Source organism: Eleutherodactylus coqui, chromosome 12 (assembly GCF_035609145.1).
Source record: "Eleutherodactylus coqui strain aEleCoq1 chromosome 12, aEleCoq1.hap1, whole genome shotgun sequence".
NCBI classification, from domain to species: Eukaryota; Metazoa; Chordata; class Amphibia; order Anura; family Eleutherodactylidae; genus Eleutherodactylus; species Eleutherodactylus coqui.
In genome coordinates this window covers 74,615,416-74,637,913 of record NC_089848.1, presented here as the reverse complement: position 1 = coordinate 74,637,913, position 22,498 = coordinate 74,615,416, and the positions used below count along the sequence as shown (strand labels likewise).

At 41.6% G+C, this 22,498-nt stretch overlaps 1 protein-coding gene across 1 annotated transcript; it reads right to left on the bottom strand.

The window, feature by feature from the left end:
• Nucleotides 1-9,865: 9,865 nt before the first annotated feature.
• On the bottom strand, nt 9,866-21,807 carry LOC136586723 (cathelicidin-related peptide Oh-Cath-like). The gene is made up of 4 exons (XM_066584906.1): nt 21,474-21,807; nt 20,701-20,796; nt 17,530-17,595; nt 9,866-10,389 (listed from the first exon to the last, which is right to left on the bottom strand). The coding sequence occupies exons 1-4, from the start codon at nt 21,660-21,662 to the stop codon at nt 10,264-10,266; spliced, it is 477 nt and encodes a 158-aa protein (XP_066441003.1). The 5' UTR covers nt 21,663-21,807; the 3' UTR covers nt 9,866-10,263.
• Between the last annotated feature and the right edge of the window lie 691 nt (nt 21,808-22,498).

The following is a 22,498-nucleotide window of genomic DNA, read 5'->3' as shown; positions in this document are numbered from 1 at the left end:
TTCTCTTAGAGGGAATGTCCTCTGTCTGCTCGCTCCCCTCCTTTATTGTGCGTCTACTTCTCCATATTTCTGAGTGATGGTGAAATTCTTAGAGTCACCCATCTGGAGACCAGGAAGGACAATAATGTCTTGAGCTGATGTATGTACTGCTGAAAGAAACAGTATTTAAGGTCTAGGACATTATCTCTCTCTGTTATCTGCCATTGACAGCTGACTGTGGGACAGGTTTATATAATTTATATTATAGCTTGCCTGTCCATTTGGAGGCTTTGTTCCCAAAGAGAGATGTGTATAGCATTAGGAACTCATCCAATATGGTTTGCCTGGACATAACAGATGTGCCTACGCGTTTTGATCAAATTGTGTACTAAGAACCTTGCATTGTTTATGCAGCTAGTATAAACAACAATTGTGAAGCATTTACAGATGGTTCCCTACTTGCGAACAGGTTCCGTTCCAGGAACCTGTTCGCAAGTACATTTGTTCGCAAGTCCGAACAAATGTTTGTATGGAGCGGGATCGCGGGTGGATCCCGCTCCATACAAGGTCGGGTACCGGCTGTTCTTACAGCGGGCACCCGGCGGCAGCAGTTCCGTCGAGCCCCGACGCTCGACTGAACTGTTAACACTTTAAATATAGCTGTCAGAGTGGTTTTTGAAGTGTTATTAGTTCCGACAAACGGCGCGGTTCGTCGGAACTGCTGCCGCCGGGTGCCAGCTGTAAGAAACAGCCGGTATCCGACGTTCAGGTGGCCCGTACAGTGTCCTGCAATAAGGCCCCAGGGCTGCCTATGCAGAGTGCCTATCAAGCACACGGCTGACCGGATAGAAGCCTGTCCGGTCCCTGCACAGTATGATGTAATGCCATAGCATTACATCATACTGTGCAGGACAGATTGTTCATAACTTGCAAAGTTCGTAAATCAAACGTTCGCAAGTCGGGGACTATCTGTATTCTTGTTACGGTATTTGTCACAGACATGGTTTACTTGCACCTTCCCATTTAATTTATTTGTTGCAAGTGCTGACTTTGTTTTTTTGTAGTAAAAGGAAAGTGATTAAAATACAGACGCAACCGTATGTCATCAGTATTGTCACCATTATTTCAGCTGTATCTACCTCCATAATTGTATTCACTGGTAATATTTTCTTCTGGGCTAATCCATATTTGCCCAGTAGAAAATAAAACCAATAAAAACAAATACAAAGTTAAATGATGAAATACTGATGACATACAGTAGCAGTACGATCTGTAGCTTGTCCGTACTACAGATCCATATTACAGACGTGTTACAATACACTTGTGCGAAACTGGCCTAAAGTCTTTCCAATCCACTGTCTGACGTCTGAAGACATTCTGATTGAAGGCTGTACAGCTCCGATGTTGGAAGACGTCCAGCAGGGTATTCTTACTGTAGATTACTGGCCGCTCTGTTGTTGGGGCCTCTCTTGGGGCATGTCACATACTGCAGTACTAGCTCTAGCCAGCAGATGGCGCCACTGTATAATGGCAGAAAGAGAAAGCCCCCTAGGAAACCCTGAATCCAAAATTGGATTGGAAAGAGTTAAACGTGTTTGTCTTGCCTGTATATTGTTTGTTTTTTTGTTTTATATGCCTAAAAATTAGTATAATTCTATTATAAATTGAATTTGTAGAGACGTGGCCCTTATCTTCTTCCTCCCTTTTGTTGTGTCTGTCTTATGCCACTCTTCTGCAACTTCTTTGTCCAGTTTGATTAGTGTACAAGGAGACAGACACTTGTACATTAAAGTAGGAATGGCCATCAGACATCCCATATGCAGACTGAAAGATAGTTAGGAAGGGTACAGTTTCTCCTTGTGAAGACCACCTCGTAGACTCCAGGAGACTTATAAGTCCATGAAATGCTCCTCTTCAAAATTTGGTATGCCAATGAGAGATGGTACAATGTCTCTGCAGCACCACCTCTTAGAAGGAACTCCCTTATAAGTCAATGTCCGACCTTCTAACAAGCCTAGTAAGTTTCTGGCTGGGTTAGAGGCTTATGATGTGGTACCATCTCTCATTTGCATTCTAATTTTCCCAGAGGAGCCTTGCATGGCTTTATAAGTCTCCTCATACCTACCATACTAGGTGGTTTCCACAAGGAGAAACCCTAACCCTCTTAATCTCCTATTTACATATCTTGGAAAATAACAATGAGAACTCTGATGCTCTGTTGCTGAGCATCTTCTATTCTGTGTAAAGCTCCACATAGGGCCTGGTGTAGACTTCTGTATTTCAGCTGCTCTTTTGCATCCGTAATACAGAATATATGATGCTTGTAGCCCAAGTCAGGCCAGGACACACTTCTGTATTATGGATGCATACGGCCGCCAAAATATGGTAGTGTGCCCCCGGTTTACTAAAGGTTCTTCCAGAAATTAAAGTATAACTGACATTTTTACAAACTTCTGATATGTCATAGTGACATGTTATAAGTCAGATTGGTGGGGGGCCAAGTACTGAGACCCCCACCAATTGCTAAAACAAATGGGCAGAACCATTTAACCGAAAGTTATACCCCTTCAACTGTCATTGCCAGTAGTGTACAGACTCTATAGACTTTCTATGGAGCCCATACAATGTTCTGAGCAGTTGCGGAAACATCCAAATGGGCAGAGCGCTCTGATGAGCGTTTCTGCTTGTTTGTTTTAGCAATAGGTGGGGGGCTCAGTACCTGGACCCCCACTGATGAAAACTTCTTACATGTCACTATGACATGTCAAAAATTCTTATAAAGGTAAGTTTCCCTTTAATGTCCCATCTCCTGTTAGAAAACAGCTTGGGTAACTTCCTTTGGGGAAAATGTCACCATACATTTGCTGCAATATCCAAAACAGGAAATAAGTGCAATAAAAACAGGAAAAGCATTTGACGTCAAATAAAATGGACAAATCTTACCCCCACCACCTGCAGAACATTTCACCCCACAAACGTTGTCATCATGTCTGGTTTATAGTCTGTGAAAATCAACCTTTTCGGACACTGAGGCTCCTCTACCAATCTACCAATACAGCAGGAAAATGGCGCATGCAAAAGAGAAGATATGGCATCTATGTCCTATTTATAAATCATGGCTGCCATTTATTGCTATACTAAAAGAGCAAAGGGCGCCATAGCAGGAATGAGCCCCTCTTCCTAACTACTAATGTATCACATCACTCATTTTCTGGTGGCCACATTAAATGGCTTTATGTAAAGAAAGTTTCACTATTGTATAATATGAACATGTACAACTTTGTCTTTGCAGTCAGTGAATGAGATGACTAAAAACGTGCAATTACCTAATACTTTCTGTTACAATTGTATCTAGTCTAGGCCATTTTAAGGCCGTATTTAGACATGGTACATTGGTTGCAAATTGTAGGTGTGGATTCTGGACCAAAAATTTTCAACAACACATGTGAATGGGCATTTCAGCTGAAGCTTTTTTGCAGCCACAGTTCAAGTCCACAGTATGCCTATTGGGTTTTGGATTTGAGTCAGATCTTTATAACGGATGTTACCTTTGTAGGGGCAAGAGTAGAAACTCCTGGACTCAATGCAAAATCTATTAAAAGGCCACCCCTACCATATGCCATTTATAATACTGGTGTCTTCTTATATATGTCACAAGGGCCCGGCTACTCATACCTCTATATCTCCTTTAGCTAACAACTGTCTACATATATATGAAGGGTTGTGACAGGGCAGAAGGATCAGCCCTATTCTCATTTGCACAAGGAAAGACTAGAAGCAATGGGATGTGTAGTGGCCCGGCACTTCTATCCTTGGCCCCTCCATAAATGTCACGCATGTAATGTCTTGTGTAGATGCACTGTGCAGAAACTGTCCTATGTGTATTGCACAGCTGCAGTGGATAAAAAGTTAATGTCTGTGAATGTATCCATCTCATATCATGTGGTATGTTTGGAGGCTATAAATATGAGTGATTGGGGGTGATAAGTAATTCTTATCTTATGGAATTGTTCATCAGGAGTTCTTCTGAATGCCAGTCACATGGGGGTACCTTCAACCCTCATGTGGTGAAGAGAATGGAAGAGGAAGAAAGGTATCTTCAGAACATCAATATGAAAAGCCAGTAGCGAGTGAGTAGAGAGTGTGAGAGAGAGAGTGAGTACAAAGGCGATCCCAGACTACCTTGCAAAGGGACTATGTCCAGAGATTATCTGTGGAGAGTCTGCTGCTTCCCTTTTTCTAGGATTGGTCCCGGACGGATAACTAGGACTGTCGGGTCAGTGTCATCCTCTTCCATGAGTGGTTCCATACAAGTCCTAAGGATTGTAGGACCAGCATCATCCTGAGCTCCTCCCTGACCATCTTTCTCTGTATTGCCTGCATTGGTGTATCACTGTACCTTGTGAAGTGTTCCAGTTGCTGAAGTAAAGTTTTCCCAGGCCCTGACCGTTCCCAGGGACTGAGGTACTAAAAAATTAACAGTGTGTGGACTTATTACCACCGACGTCGTACACTGGTGGGAAAGGAACGGTGGCGTCACCCGTAACACCCTATTCTAGGCGTGTCCAGAAGCGGCCTAGTGGCACTTGGGCCGAGGTCGCATGTAGCCCTCCAGGAAGGAGACCGGTGAGTGCCGCCGTGACCTGTAGAGTCATAGAATCATAGAATGGAAGAGTTGGAAGGGATCTCCAGGGTCACCGGGTCCAACCCCCTGCTCAGTGCAGGATTTACTAAATCATCCCAGACAGATATTTGTCCAGCCTTTGTTTGAACATTTCCATTGAAGGAGAACTCACCACCTCCCGGGGTAACCTGTTTGGTTTTACCCTCCCAGCTTCTCCGTGTGGGCCTCATGTCCTGAGTGGACCCTCCGGGTCACCACAGATGAAGCTGAAAGGGAGGAGACACAGATTAGATATTAGACAAAAACTTTTTGACAGTGAGGGTCATCAATGAGTGGAACAGGTTGCCATGGGGGGGGGGGGGGGTGAGTTTTTCTTCAATGGAAGTCTTCAAACAGAAATGATGAGTGGTCTGTCTGGGATGATTTAGTGAATCCTGCATTGAGCTGGGATTTATGGAAGTCTTCAAACAGAGATGATGAGTGGTCTGTCTGGGATGATTTAGTGAATCCTGCATTGAGCTGGCATTGGACCCCATGATCCTGGAGGTCCCTTCCAAATGTACAGTTCTATGAACAACTGCAGGTAATATAGCCCTGCCCTCTCTCGCCCAGGGACAGAATTTTGTCCTGAAATCATAGGGTCACTTTAAAGGAGTTGTGCAGTTTAGAAAACCCATTTCTATGTACCCTAGTAGTGAATTCTAAGATAATAGAGGGGAGTCTTCTGTTCAGGATTCTCAACTCTTGTCCAGAGTGGAGTGATTATAGAGATCTACTTTTGTTCTGAAGGTCCTGTCCTGCATCACACAGACAAACCATTTATATGATTGAACACTTTGTATGAACACATTCCTCCTGTGATGGCACTGCAGGGAGATTTAACACTTACCGCCAGGTTTGCCAGCAGATTACAGCTAATTGCTGGGGGTCTTGTCAACAGACTTTTCTAGCAAGTAAAGAGTGTTCAAAACAGAGGACCCCTATCACCCTTTCAAGGTATTTTCTGGGCTTTAGATTTTGATGTCCTAACTTTAGGATAGGATCAGTGGAGATCATTTGGGGTCAACTTTGCTTATGAGCTGTTTAAACATACCACAGTATGTTTGCGTCCCCTTATTTTTATACCAGGTACAGCACCGTACAGTTTGAAGCAGCGGCACATGGTACTGCAGCGCCATTCTATTCACTTGGGAATGGGACTGAATTGCAGAAAGGTTGAGAAACAGGTTGTAGTGCCATTGCTCTTCAGATAGTTGATCAGTGAGGATACTAGGAGTCGGACCCCAACTGATCTGATATTGATTACCCGTCCAAAGGATAGGTCACCAAAATCTATGTCCTGAGTAACCTATTTAGGGTACTTTCATGCACACCAGAATATTCCACTATTGAAATCTGCAAGTATAAATTCAAATTTTGATGCGGAATTAACGTGTGGATTTTAATGCAGATTTTTCTCTTAAAGAGTACCTAAACTTATTTTTATTTTAAATGTACAGAATGGGCGTTTCTAAGCATTTTTGCAATAGGTTTTATCAGCCTATTCTGTCCTTTTTTTTTTTTAAGGCTTCTGTCATTAGAAAAAAAAATCAACACTTACCTACTCCTCCCCAGGCAGTCTTCATACTGCATCTTCTCCTCACTGCCCTTCTCCTGGCTTCTCTAGTCCCCTGGGTCACCTCACCTCCAGCCAGCCAGATGCTCTTGTTCCTGTAATGTAACGTACATTTGCAGCATTCTGCCAGTCACTAGTGACGTAGTGTTCACTGTCTAGCAATGAATGCCAATTCCTATACCAGGCTATTGCAGAGACTGCGCATGCGCACTGTCTTGCAGTAATTCTTTATGAACACTTGCGGCGAGACAACACGCATGTGGCATTCCCTGCTAGGCAGTGCACGCTACGTCACTAGTGAAGGAACCTACACTGACCTGCAGAAAGCAGAATGCCGGCAATGAACGTAACATCACAGGAAATAGAGGATCTGTCCGGCTGGAAGTGATGTGACTCGAGGGACTGGATGAGCCTGGATAAGATCGGTGAGGAGAAGATACGGTAAGAAGACTGCCTGGGGAGGAATAGGTAAGTAAGTATTGATTTTTTTTTCTAATGACAGAACCCCTTTAAATAACCTCTCTTCTGCTGTGCAGCAAGGTGAAGACGGGGGTTGAGAAATCTGTCTTCACTTAGCTGCATGACAGTAGAGGGCGCTCTATCCAGCTGTGTCTGCACCTGCTCTCTATGGAACAGCTGCAGTCACATCTATTCTGTTCCCATATTACAGTCTATTAATAAGCATCTCTATTATATATGTTATTTTTAATAGCCCTGTGCCCCCTGTGTCCGACCACCCTCTGTGTGTTTTACTGCTCTCCCTTCCCATATGGAGTAACCATAATATAGATATGAAAAAGCAAAGATATTTGTGTAGAAACCGTGGAAGAGACAAGATGTATCTGAGAGAAGCTGTCATGTTATTCTGGGCTAGATAGAGAGGAGAAAATCACAACACTAATTAAAGATGACATTACAAGTGAGTCATATGTCAGAATGTCATTGTTTATTCTGCCACTGGCTGCCTGTGATCAGCCTTGTAGTCACTGTTTGGTTTCTAAAGTGATGATGGGTAGGCGCATTCTTGTTTGAGAACTGACAACTCCCATCATACTTTATTATTGTTCAGATCATATTAAGAAGTACAAATGTAAATAGCAGGGGTGACTTAACTTAACAGTTTATCCCTTTGTTGATCTCGGTTCTGCTGCTGTATTTATGTATTGAGCTGTTCTACCATTAATGGTTACAATAATATATATTTTGAGTATTCTAATTGTTTGATTGGACTATTAGTTTTAGGTCTCTTTCACACGAGCATATATCGACCACCATTTTCACAGCCGGCCAATATACGCTACGATCTGATGCATTGGATTCCAATGCATCAGATCACACTGTCGTATTCCTGTGGCGTAAAAGCGCTCAGCCGGGCCAGTATAGTGCCAGGCGCTTTCACGTCGGTCCGAAAAGACATCTTTTCGGACGGAATACGTTGGCTGTTGCATGGGCTCCTATGCATGGGGGCCAATGACAGCAGCCGGAGAAGGGAGGTGGGAGGGAGTTTAGCAGCGTGACTGCTAAACTCCCTCCCTCTTCTCTCCTCCGCTCTCCTCTAGAGATGAGCGAGCGTACTCGCTAAGGCAAACTACTCGAGCGAGTAGTGCCTTATGCGAGTATCTGCCCGCTCGTCTCTAAAGATTCGGGTGCCGGCGGGGGGGCGGGGAGCATCGGGGTAGAGCGGGGAGGAACGGGGGGGAGATCTTTCTCTCACTCTCTCTTCCCCGCTCCTCCCTGCTCACTCCCGCAACTCACCGCTCTCCCCCGGCGGCACCTGAATCTTTAGAGACGAGCGGGCAGGTACTCGCATAAGGCACTACTTGCTAGAGTAGTTTGCCTTAGCGAGTACGCTCGCTCATCTCTACTCTCCTCCCCTCCAGCTGTTTGCAATTGGATTGACAGGTGAGCTAAGCTTCGCCTCACTCTGCCCCCTCCCATTGCTGGCTGCTGACAAGGGGCGGGGAAGGGCGGGTGCTAGGCTCCGTCCCCATCCTGCCCACTCTCATTGCAAACAGCCGGAGGTAAGGAGAGAGGAGGTGAGCCGGCGAGGGGGAGGGAAAGGGAGGCAACGGAATTGCGGCCTCGGCATATATGCATCGGGGAATCCAATGCATCAGATCACAGCGTATAGAAACAAACCTTACTTTGCAGCATTTTTTCCTCACCAATCTAAAAATTTTGCACAGTACTATATGTAGTAAGCTGGGTTCTGGTACCGTATACATATAGTAAGCTAGGTTTTAATACCATATCTACGTAAACTTGCTTATTAATGTAATATAGAGCAGACATCCCACTCTATCAATGGGCATTGAAGATTTTATAACTACAATAATGGCCATTTAACCACTCAGATGCCACAAGTTAATAGATAAAACTGTATTTATACCGCATGTCACAAATCGTAGAAAAAAACACCAGCATATTTACAGTTTTTCTCCATTGCTGTACTCCTCTCAAAAGATATCACAAGTCAAACAATAAATTACATGTAGCCCGAAATAGTAGTAATAAAGTCTACAATCACCTTCATTGTTTACCAGCTGCATATGTTTAGTTTTTGATATGTTTCAGCTGCCTGTTCACTCTGAATGGAGGCCGGCGGCTGGAAGAGATCTCCGGCACACTCTGCCTCCATTCAGTGAGCAATGATCGTTGGGATGTTTGTCCGGTGCTTAAGTGTTCAACGGTCGTCCTGTGTAAAAGTACCCCAAGTCAATAATTTATTTAGCAAGACAGAGAAAATAATGCCAAAATTACTGACTACTGATATTCCTTAGGTTTAATCCTAATTCCCTTTTAAACAATGCAATATTTTATGTCACGTTAAATACCGGTCATATACTCCTATCACATATAATTCACTGTGCAGAACAAGCAATTTTAAGTAGTGGGGAAACCCCTTTAAAACCCCACAGCACATCAATCAAGGAAACAATTCAGATGTTTCCCTGTGATTACGGCTAATTGCAGTATGCTACTGTAAACAAGTGAGATAGTAGATAACTAGATTATGCTGCTTGGAGATTCTACAAGATGAGACTTGTATCTCAGATCCAAGAGCCCATTTATACAAAACCTAGCGCTGTATGATTTAGTCTACCAGTAACGATAAGTATACAGTGATGCAATCAATATTCAACAACTATCATCAGGGTAATAGACGTTTCTACTTATATAGATGTATTCAGCTCGGTGAATCATACTTCTATTCGTTCCCCTCGACATCCACACTGCAGCTCCTGTGGTTGATCTTTGTTCATGAATAGCTATTGGTTTACTACTGCAACCAATCAGAAGCCACAGTAGTCACGCGCCATTCTCCTGATATCAAGGCTCCCAGTATCTGAGCTGTGATCATTAACATCATCACCCTCCTTATCGTCATCTTCCTTTATCATCATCATCATTCATCCTCATCCTTCTACTCATCATTTTACATCACGCTTGCCTTCATCTCTCCTTCCCCTTCTCTTAATCAAAACCATCATCATTCTTTCTCCTCTTAAGCATCACTGTCACCATCATCATCATCATCGCTCTCATCATTCTTATCACTACCTTCCACATTGACCATCATCATTCCTCCCCTCATCATGGCTATCATCATCATTCATCTTCCTCATTTATATACAGAATTCAATAGATGTTATTTGTTGTACACTTTATTTCTCTCATTGTATCCATTGATGTTTTTTAACCCAAATAAAATGAGGTTCCACAGACACAACATCAGAGATCCCACAGACAGAACATCAGAGATCCCACAGACAGAACATCAGAGATCCCACAGACAGAACATCAGAGATCCCACAGACAGAACATCAGAGATCCCACAGACAGAACATCAGAGATCCCACAGACAGCCGCTGCAGAGACTCCTGAAAGCTCCACATCCAGTGTCCAATGTGACCGTGGGAGAGATGAAAGAGAAGTAGTGAATAATGGCTGCTACATTGTATCATCTCATGTCTCCTAATAACAAGCAAAGCCGCATCACATACAAATAAAAGAATCGCCATAAGCCTCAATCCCAGATCACGTTCTACAGATCACTGGAGATGAGGTCACATAGATGGAACTTTCTGGCGATAATAGAAGAACATCCTGGTCGTCGGGGCGGGCAGGGTCTCCTCCGTGGTCTTCCAGTAGACCTCCTCTCACGGAATACCTGCAGGACACAGAATAAGACTGATTCGCATTGTCAATTACCCATATGTAATAGTCACTCTTAACCCCTTAACACCACAGCCAGTTTTGACCTCAACTACACAATCCCATTTTTCTAGTGTGATGTGCAAATAAGGGAGATGGAACAACACTAGAGATGAGCGAGCATACTCGCTGAGGGCAATTGCTCGAGCGTGCATTGCCCTTAGTGAGTACCTGCCCGCTCGAGACAGAAGGTTCGGGTGGTAGCGCGGGGGAGCGGTGAGTAGCGGCAGTCAGCAGGGGGGTGCGGGGGAGGGGGAGAGGGAGAGAGAGATCTCCCCTCCGTTCCTCCTCGCTCGCCCCCGCAGCTCCCTGCCCGCCGCCGGCATCCGAACCTTTTGTCTCGAGCGGGCAGGTACTCGCTAAGGACAATGCTCGCTCGAGCAATTGCCCTTAGCGAGTATGCTCGCTCATCACTAAACAACACCTCTGCAGTGCCACCTATTGGATGGCAGTATTCCTTCAAATCAATGCTTGTCCCTTTTTACAGGGCTGTAGAGCAATAATCGTGAATTCAATTCCTTATTGCTCTGCAGACCTATATACAGGATCAAGCATTGATTTGAAGGAATGCTGCTATCCATTAGGTGGCGCTGCAGAGGTATTGTTCCATCTTCCTTATTTGCATATTACCCAGAGGAGCATAGATGGCCTTATAAGTCTCATCACTCACCTTCTTGGTGCTCTCCCTAAGGAGAGATGCTCCCCGACTCTAATCTGATGTAATAACTTTAGAGTGCCTTTACTTATCCAAGTGATTCTCTGACAGTTTTTATGACACAGTGTACTTTGATAGTGGCGAATGTTGGTTGATATGAGTTGACTTGTAAAAGAAAATCCAACATTTTTGAGAAAATTGTGAAAAAAGCCTTTATCTAAATTTGGAAGTTTCTGCTTGTAAGACAAATGTTCATGCAACACAAAAAAATGACCAATCAACATTTACCATATGTCTACTAAATGTTGGCATCATTTTGTAAGTGTCCTTTTATTTTTTAGGATGTTACTGGACTTTTTGAGATTTTCAAGAACATTTCCAAAATCTATTTTTTAGGGTCCATTTCAGTTTGGAAGGGGCCTATATATCAGAGCTCCTCCATAAATTACTCCATTTTAAAAATGGAACCCCTGAAAATATTGAAAACTACGTTTAGGAAGTTTGTTAACCCTTTACATGTATTTCACAGGAACTAAAGTGAAGTAGAAATTAAATGTCTACATTTCATTGTTATTACAGAAGTTAACACAGAAACTCAATATTTATCACCCGATTCAGCAGTTTTTAGAAATATCCCACATGTGGTCCTAATGCGCACCATGGCTCAAACCAGAGGCGTAACTTGAAGCTGATGGGCCTCAATGCAAAACCTGTAATGGGGCTCCCAAGTATAATGTTTTATTCATAGTACTGGGCTCCCTATATGGAGTAGAAAAGCCTTATGGGCCCCTTAAGTCTACTGGGCCCGGGTGCAACAGCATCCCCTATAGTTACACCAGTGGCTCAAACACAAGACTCAGAAATTAAGAAACACCATATTGATTTTGGGCCCTCCCTGTTAGGGCTTTCTCCAGGTCCGACTTCAAATTTATAGAGGCCATGAGGCACCAAAAACATAAGAAACCTTTTTCAAAAAATTGGACCTTCCCCCAAGGAATTCATCTGTGGACGTTGTGACCATTTTAACTCCACTGGTGCTTCATGGAATTTGTTTAATGTTGCGCCTTGAAAAAAAAGCAGTTTTTCCAATAAAATGTAGGTTTAGCTCCAAATGTTTGATTTTCTCAAAGAGGAGGCAAAGCACCACACCATTTGCCGACCCATTTTCTCCTGAGTACTGAAATGCCCCATATGTGAATACAGATTGCTGTTTGTTCGTCACCGAGACAGAAAAGAATTCCCTAGAGGAATAACTGGATCACCGAGGGAACCACTAACTAAGAAATAAAATATAGCCTTTATTAATCAAATTAAAAAGTGTAACATATATTAAAAGGGCGTGTTTTGACTCTTTATACGTAGCGTGCCTGTCACGACCAATAGGCACTTTACCAATGATGTAATACCTTGAACCGGTCTTATTAGAAAAAACCACTTATAGTGTACCTTGATAGTACCTTTAAGCTATATACACCTGGGGGGTAAGTACCAGAGTATATGCTCAAATGGATATGATAACACTATTATCACCATATCATCTATCCCATTGGGGATAACGCAAAAGGTAAGATATGTATCCTTTATGGTGAAATGTTGACAAAAAATCGTCTTTCAATAAAGCCCACACGATTTCGTCAAATCACTTGTTCAAGGTATACGTTCATCTAGTATGCGATTGGTGGTTAAAGTATACTGCTCACCATCTGCATACAAGAGAATTGCTGCTTAGTGCTTATTAACAAAATGCACTAAATACTTATAACCCCAACAGTGGTACCCAAAGGTCATAATTAGACCTGGTACAACTACCAATTTATAAGTTATAAGTGACTAAAAGAAGAACCAATACAGAGGACAGGACTGGATGTTAGTCCACAGCAAATTGCCCAATGATTGGACTTCTGTACGGTGCTAAACCCGTGTAAATAGCACATATGGAATCAGTGTCCAGGAGCAGGACTGGTTAAATTGCGTCACAAACACTCCTGACACTGGATATTAACAAGCTGATTAGCCCACTTGGTCATATAGTAGTAAGTGACCACAACATACAGTCACACTACTGATCACTTAATTTTATGCACAATACCATCTACGCGTTTCAACAGCTTATGACACATAAGCTGTATCATCAGGATGGTCTATTGGATTGCAATAACAAGATAAAGAAATTGCATCACAAATTTAGCCAAGTGTTGCAGCAGCCATTGATGGATGTGACTGCAATGCAACCCTAGCTTGTATGAACGGGTAGCGAAGTGAACAGCCTGACCGGCTGTATACAAATGAGCAGCAATGGTCTGTAGCCCAGATGACAGGGCTTAAGAAGACCAAACCACGCCCCCCTGTAACGGGGCTCGTCCCCGCTCAGCCAATCTGCTGTGTTTCCTCTCCTGTCACTTATCAGACCGGGATCTCGCGGTAACGGCGATCCCGCGCATGCGCAGGACCGCACAGCGTTCATGGATGCCAACCAGCGCCAACCAGGACTCCGGCAGACGCAGCGGCACCCAGACACTATGCAGAACCGGCGCACGTCGTGCACAGGGGAAAGCGGGACACAATACAGCCCCAAACAGGGCAATAATAGTAAAGGTGTAAAAAGGGAAATGGATACAGTAGCTGCAGTTAATTGTATTAGCAGCATAAACAGCATATACTGATGCATGGAAGCAGGTAAGTATTGGTGCATATAGATGATACTCAATACAAATCATTACAGCATGATGGAATTACTTATGGATCTGGGACCTCTATATTCACATATTACCATGGTCCCAGGATTTTTTGCAACGACCAGCAACCATTACTGTATGGATTATGAATAAATGAACAATTAAAGGCATATGCCAGTGCATGGAAGAAGGTAAGTATTATAGTATATAGATAATAACAAATACACTCCATTACAACATGATGAATTTGATTATGGACCTGGGACCCCTATATTGGCATCCAAGCATAGTCCCCGGATTATTTAGTTACGACCAGTCTCCCATGTTGCCACCCTGATATATGATACAGGCAGAAGGTGACAGTAGAGAACCAAAATGTAGAAAATAGTGTACAATATATGCACCAAAGCAAGCACACATACATTATATGCCACACACATACCAGTGGTGGAAATAATGGTGCGATACCATAGTATACTGGTAATCATTGGTAACATAGCTCAAAGGCATGATATATATCATAAACCAGATCAATTGTTCCACTAAAGGCAGAATACTGCATGTCTGCTACACTACATCAAGCGGTTATATAAATGCAGAAAACGATAGCTGATCGTTTAACCCCTTCGGACTACAACAATCTAAACGGTGGATCCACCGAGTCTCCTTTTGTAGCAACATTTTATCTATGTTGCCTCTTCTTCCATTTGGTCTAATAATTTCAACTCCCTGAAACTGGATGCAATCAGGATCATTATTGTGTACATCCCTTATATGGACTGCCAGACTTGTCTTGTCCCCATGATTGACATTCCCGATGTGTTCCAGTACACGTCTACGTAGTTGGCGGATGGTTTTGCCTACGTAGTCAAGTGGGCATGGACAAGTGGCTTTATATACGACGCCACTGGATCTACAGTTAATGAAATCCTTTATTTGGTACGTCATGCCGGTGGAGGAGCTGGAAAAACTATCACCTCGTTTGATATACCTACATGCCTTGCATCCTGTACATCTAAATGTGCCCTTTGGGAGATCCGAACCAAGCCATGTTTTTGTTGGTATCTGAGCTGAAAAATGGCTATGGACCAATCGGTCCCTCAAATTGCGTCCTCGCTTGTACGTAATCAGGGGTTTATTCGGAAGATGTTCAATAATGTCCGAATCTTTACACAGTATATGCCAATATTTGTTCAAAATATATCTGACTTCATTGGACTGATCGTCATAAGTGCCAATAATCCGGATCTTTGCATCACCCTCAACTCTCTTCTTCGGTCTTAGACAATCTTCTCGTTTTAGGTTTTTAGCATGGATATTAGCTTTCTCTATTACCTCTGCAGGATAGCCACGATTACTAAATCTCCTACTCATCTCCTGAGATTTAATCGAAAAGTCGTTGTCAGAGGAACAGTTCCGCCGCGTGCGAATCAATTGTCCCTTTGGTATCCCGCACTTAAGGGAGGTGGGATGATGACTCTCCCAGTGCAACAGAGTGTTGGTTGCCGTAGTTTTTCGAAATATGGATGTCTGCAGAGATCCGTCCGGCATCTTGGTTATGGCAAGGTCCAAGAATGTAATTTTTGAGGAATCAATTTCGGCCGTAAAGTACAGTCCTAGGTCGTTGGTATTCAAGTGGTTGACGAAACGATGGAAGTCGTCAATCTCCCCTGTCCAGAGAATGAGCACATCGTCAATGAACCGGACCCAGAGATCTATAAATGGGGTCCAGGTCTCATTGTCCTCACTAAACACGGTGGTCTCCTCCCACCAGCCCAGGTACAAGTTGGCATAGCTGGGGGCACAAGGGCTCCACATAGCCGTACCCCTGAGCTGGTGGAAGTACCTCCCATCGAAGAGGAAGTAATTTTTTGTGAGGACAAAGGACAACAGGGTCATTAACAGATTGTTGTGCTGTTTGAGGTGTGTGCCCCTCTGGTTCAGGTAGTATTCTACGGCTTTGAGTCCCCCGCTATGAGGTATCGAGCTGTACAGAGCCTCTACGTCGAGGCTAGCCAGTTTGGTACCCGGGGACAACACAACGTCCTCCAGTTTTTTAAGGACATCCGTTGTGGCTGTTCACTTCGCTACCCGTTCATACAAGCTAGGGTTGCATTGCAGTCACATCCATCAATGGCTGCTGCAACACTTGGCTAAATTTGTGATGCAATTTCTTTATCTTGTTATTGCAATCCAATAGACCATCCTGATGATACAGCTTATGTGTCATAAGCTGTTGAAACGCGTAGATGGTATTGTGCATAAAATTAAGTGATCAGTAGTGTGACTGTATGTTGTGGTCACTTACTACTATATGACCAAGTGGGCTAATCAGCTTGTTAATATCCAGTGTCAGGAGTGTTTGTGACGCAATTTAACCAGTCCTGCTCCTGGACACTGATTCCATATGTGCTATTTACACGGGTTTAGCACCGTACAGAAGTCCAATCATTGGGCAATTTGCTGTGGACTAACATCCAGTCCTGTCCTCTGTATTGGTTCTTCTTTTAGTCACTTATAACTTATAAATTGGTAGTTGTACCGGGTCTAATTATGACCTTTGGGTACCACTGTTGGGGTTATAAGTATTTAGTGCATTTTGTTAATAAGCACTAAGCAGCAATTCTCTTGTATGCAGATGGTGAGCAGTATACTTTAACCACCAATCGCATACTAGATGAACGTATACCTTGAACAAGTGATTTGACGAAATCGTGTGGGCTTTATTGAAAGACGATTTTTTGTCAACATTTCACCATAAAGGATACATATCTTACCTTTTGCGTTATCCCCAATGGGATAGATGATATGGTGATAATAGTGTTATCATATCCATTTGAGCATATACTCTGGTACTTACCCCCCAGGTGTATATAGCTTAAAGGTACTATCAAGGTACACTATAAGTGGTTTTTTCTAATAAGACCGGTTCAAGGTATTACATCATTGGTAAAGTGCCTATTGGTCGTGACAGGCACGCTACGTATAAAGAGTCAAAACACGCCCTTTTAATATATGTTACACTTTTTAATTTGATTAATAAAGGCTATATTTTATTTCTTAGTTAGTGGTTCCCTCGGTGATCCAGATTGCTGTTTGGACACATGACAGTGCTCGGAAAGGAAGGTACACAGATTCTGGGGGAATAATTTTTGGACACCATGTCATATTTGCAGAGCCAAGGAGATACCCATTACAGTGGAGCGTCCAGAAATGACTCCATTTTGAAAACTGCCCCTCTAAGGGTATTCTTCTAGAAGTTTTGTTTATGGTTTTATTGCTATGCTAACTTATAAAGTGGGGCAGATATAAACTGTGTGGAGTACAACATGGCGTAATATTTGTTTTGGAGAGAGAATAGTTCCATCATTGTTGTAGGTTGAGTTTTATGGCATCCACTGCACGGTATAAGTGATATGCTAATGTTATTCTGCAGGTCAAGATAAGTTCAGTGATACAACAACACCAAATTTATATAGTTTTTTTCAATGTTTGACTACTTTTCATTGGCATAGTCAGAGAAGCATAACTTCCATATAGGAAAAAATAAAAAAAGACTAGAAAAATAAGGATGGACTGGAGGTGAGCAATATGAAGAACATAGGAAAAGGAGCAGCAACAGGACAATCTCAGTGTTCTGTCATCTATTGAGTGGTCGGATTTCTCCACAGAAATGGGTTTCTGAATCATGAGCTATAAAGGAGAATGTCTTTAGAACTAAACTGTATTATAGCAAGAGAGCATTGTCACTTGATGGTTGTGTTACCTCGGGCAGGATGATGCACTTTATGTCCTCAGGGACCTCAGCATGCAAATCACAAAGCTTCACATCCTGCAAAATTCATATAAAAATGACTACTGCAATGTAGAACTGATAATTCATAACTGAAATTAAAACAAATCATATAACAGAAATTTTATAGACATGACTCATTAATATAACGCAATCTGATTGCAACACAAGTATTTCAGACTCATCCAAATATCCTAACAGCACACATATTCTTGTACATATTACCCAGAATAGCATGGATGGCCTTATAAGTCTTCTCACTTCTTCTCACAAGCCTTGTTGAGAGCAGTATTATAGTAGTTATATTCTTGTACATAGGGGGCAGTATTATAGTAGTTACATTCTTGTACATAGGAGGAAGTATTATAGTAGTTATATTCTTGTACATAGGGGGCAGTATTATAGTAGTTATATTCTTGTACATAGGGGGCAGTATTATAGTAGTTATATTCTTGTACTTAGGGGGCAGTATTATAGTAGTTATATTCTTGTAAATAGGAGGCAGTATTATAGTAGTTATATTCTTGTACATAGCGGGCAGTATTATAGTAGTTATATTCTTGTACATAGGAGCAGTATTATAGCAGTTATATTCTTGTACATAGGAGGCAGCATTATAGTAGTTATATTCTTGTACATAGGGAGCAGTATTATAGTAGTTATATTCTTGTACATAGGGGGCAGTATTATAGTAGTTATATTCTTGTACATAGGAGGCAATATTATAGTAGTTATATTCTTGTACATAGGGGAGCAGTATTATAGTAGTTATATTCTTGTACATAGGAGGCAGTATTATATTAGTTATATTCTTGTATAGGGGGCAGTATTATAGTAGTTATATTCTTGTACATAGGGGACAGTATTATAGTAGTTATATTCTTGTACATAGCGGGCAGTATTATAGCAGTTATATTCTTGTACATAGCGGGCAGTATTATAGTAGTTATATTCTTGTACATAGGAGCAGTATTATAGCAGTTATATTCTTGTACATAGGAGGCAGTATTATAGTAGTTATATTCTTGTACATAAGGGGCAGTATTATAGCAGTTATATTCTTGTACATAGCGGGCAGTATTATAGTAGTTATATTCTTGTACATAGGAGCAGTATTATAGCAGTTATATTCTTGTACATAGGAGGCAGTATTATAGTAGTTATATTCTTGTACATAGGAGGCAGTATTATAGTAGTTATATTCTTGTACATAGGGGGCAGTATTATAGTAGTTATATTCTTGTACATAGGAGGCAGTATTATAGTAGTTATATTCTTGTACATAGGAGGCAGTATTATAGTAGTTATATTCTTGTACATAGGGGGCAGTATTATAGTAGTTATATTCTTGTACATAGGGGGCAGTATTATAGTAGTTATATTCTTGTACATTGGGGCAGTATTATAGTAGTTATATTCTTGTACATAGAGGACAGTATTATAGTAGTTATATTCTTGTATATAGGAGCAGTATTATAGAATTTATATTCCTGTACATAAGCATCACTATTATAGTAGTTATATTCCTGTACGTAGCAGATAGTATTATAGTAGTTATATTCTTGTACATAGAGGGCAGTATTATTGTAGTTATATTCTTGTACATAGAGGATAGTATTATAGTAGTTATATTCTTGTACATAGAGGGTAGTATTATTGTAGTTATATTCTTGTACATAGGGGCAGTATTATAGTAGTTGTATTCTTGTACATAGGGGCAGTATTATAGTAGTTGTATTCTTGTACATAGGGGTAGTATTATTGTAGTTATATTCTTGTACATAGGGGCAGTATTATAGTAGTTATATTCTTGTACATAGGAGGCAGTATTATAGTAGTTATATTCTTGTACATTGGAGGCAGTATTATAGTAGTTATATTCTTGTACATAGGGGGCATTATTATAGTAGTTGTATTCCTGTACATAGGGGACAGTATTATGGTAGTTATATTCTTGTACATAGGAGACAGTATTATAGTAGTTATATTCTTGTACATAGGGGGCAGTATTATACTAGTTATATTCTTGTACATAGGGGGCAGTATTATAGTAGTTATATTCTTGTACATAGGAGGCAGTATTATAGTAGTTATATTCTTGTACATAGGAGCAGTATTATAGTAGTTTTATTCTTGTACATAGGGGGCAGTATTATAGTAGTTATATTCTTGTACATGGGAGGCAGTATTATAGTAGTTATATTCTTGTACATAGGGGGCAGTATTATAGTAGTTATATTCTTGGACATGGGAGGCAGTATTATAGTAGTTATATTCTTGTACAAAGGGACAGTATTATAGTAGTTGTATTCCTGTACATACGGGACAGTATTATAGTAGTTATATTCTTATACATAGAAGGTAGTATTATTATAGTTATATTCTTGTACATTGGGGGCAGTATTATAGTAGTTATATTCTTTTACATAGGGGGCAGTATTACAGTAGTTATATTCCTGTAAATAGGGGGGTAGCATTATAGTACCGTATTTTCCGGCATATAAGACCACCTTTTAACCCTGAAAAATCTGCTCTGCAGTCAGGGGTCATCTTATATGCCGGGTATACATGTCCCCCCCAAAAATTAATACTCACCTCCTGTGGTGCTGTTGCAGGCTCTCGCTCCCTCATGCACGTTGGCAGAGCATTGCTTTTTTTTTCAAGTGGGGCTTGAATGCCCCGCCTCCAGTAAACTAATGCTCTGATTGGCTAATTTAGTCTGGCGTTTTCTAATTACAGCCATTCATGACATCATTGAATGGCTGTGATTGGCTAACGCCAGACTAAGTTAGCCAATCGGAGCATTAGCTTTCTGAAGGCGGGGGATTCAAGCCCCACTTGCAAGAAGCAATGCTCTGCCAGCGTGCACGAGGGAGCGACAGCCTGCAGCAGCGCCGCCGTGGGTGAGTATTGATTTTTTTTTTAACACTGTATCCCCAGCATATAAGACGGAAAGTCGGTGATTGTCTTATACGCCCCGTCGTCTTTTATGCCGGAAAATACGTTAGTTATATTCCTGTACGTAGGGAAAGTATTATAGTAGTCTATTTCTCAGGAAGGAATCAAAAGAGAAGAAAATAATGATTAACTGCGATTTTGAAAAAACTTTATGATGCACATTGGCTGCAGTGTGTCAGTACTTACTCCGTCTGACTTGAAATCACATTGAGATAAATCAGGATTCTCAGATTTCAGGCACTCCGTCTCTTTAATGATGAAACATCTTTGGTTTTCACCTTCCTGTCATTAGGAGAGTGATAAACATGTAAATTATCCACTTCACATTGATAGACTTTGTTAGTCATACTCTTTACCTGGTGAAGAGAACACCGAAGCCTCAAGAGCTTCCAATTACAATGTATTCCATAACTCATTACTCCATTAGTCACACTCAAAGCTGCACTTCTGCTTTTTCTAGTTTTCTGTTACCACAGGTTGGAACATTGTAAGAGCTCAGGCAACATATACCCAGCAGCAATCAGCAGATTTCCTTTGGATGTGAATGGAGCATAAATAGAGCTTCATGTGTAGTTATATAATATACATTATATGCTTTAAGAAGTCACAGTGGCAGAAAAGTCCCTTAGTCATATGTCAAAAAGTCACCGGAATTAACCACTACATATAAAGATTAACCTTTATTAACTTTACATTAAAACGTATCCGCGTATATTTTTTTCAATTTTTTGTGACTGGAAATTGCCACAGATTAATATAAACACATTGGTTGGCTGATAGTATTGTAGTAGACAAAAAGATACTAAATCCCCTATTATATCATTACTAGATGGGTAGATATCTTCATATTAGGTAAGTTGATTTCTCACTAGACCCCTTATATTTGTAAAAAAGTTTTTTCCCATTATATGCTTTAAGCGAAAAGCATTCTGGGTAAGATCCTATGCTGTGTGCTTTACCTCTAGTGGAGTAGCAGGATGCTGGTCCAGTGATTTATATAAATATGTGACGTCTTCCATTTGGTTGTAGAGGTTGGTGATGTGTTTTATAGAGCTTCCATCCTGGACCTCAGGCTCTGCAGCACCAGAGAGACAGCCGTGTAATGTGACAGCAGAGAAGAACAGCAGAGACAGCTTCCAGCTCATCATCTTGGCTTCTATTAAAGGGAATGTCCTCTGTCCGCTCGCTCTCCTCTTTTACTGTGTGCCTACTTCTTCCTTCTGTACTTCTGGATGAATATGCAATTCTTTGTGTTTTACGATGCTGCTGTCATGAGCTGCTTGTTGTCTCATACGTGACTCACAACTTATGATTTCACTGAATTGCAACATAGAGCTACCTATCCAGAACATACACGTCTGCTTTGAGCAAACAGTAACTGCAAACCAAAACATAATCACTCTGGCACTGTTCACACCACACTACTATGAACACAAGTTATACATGGTAAAGAAAACAAAAAGAGGAGAACTTTCCCTACTGGGCACTAGATGGTGACAGTCCCTACCTAACAGTGAGCGACCCGTCCTGATAAGGTCGCATCTACCCCGTTTCCTTGGCCACTCACTAACCCTGCAAGCTATACCAAATGAATACCATTGTCCAAATAAACAAACTCCACAAAATAAAACACAGCATGTATCTAATGAGTTCCTGGACCAGCAGGGATTTACATAAATATGTGGCCTTTTCCCTCTTACAGAGTTTTCATCCTGGACCTCAGGCTCAGTCGTGCCAGAGAAACAGCCGTGCAATGTGACCGCACAGAAGAACAGCAGAGACAGCTTCCAGCTCATCATCTTGGCCTCTCTTAGAGGGAATGTCCTCTCCCCGCTCGCTCCCCTCTTTAATTGTGCTTCTGCTTCTTCGTTCTGTACTTCTGGATGAATGTGAAATTCTTTTTGTTTTTGGGAGAATCACAGAACCCGGATTCAGCAATGTTCACCTACACCAGCAGAAGGAGACTGCAAACATTGAACAGCAC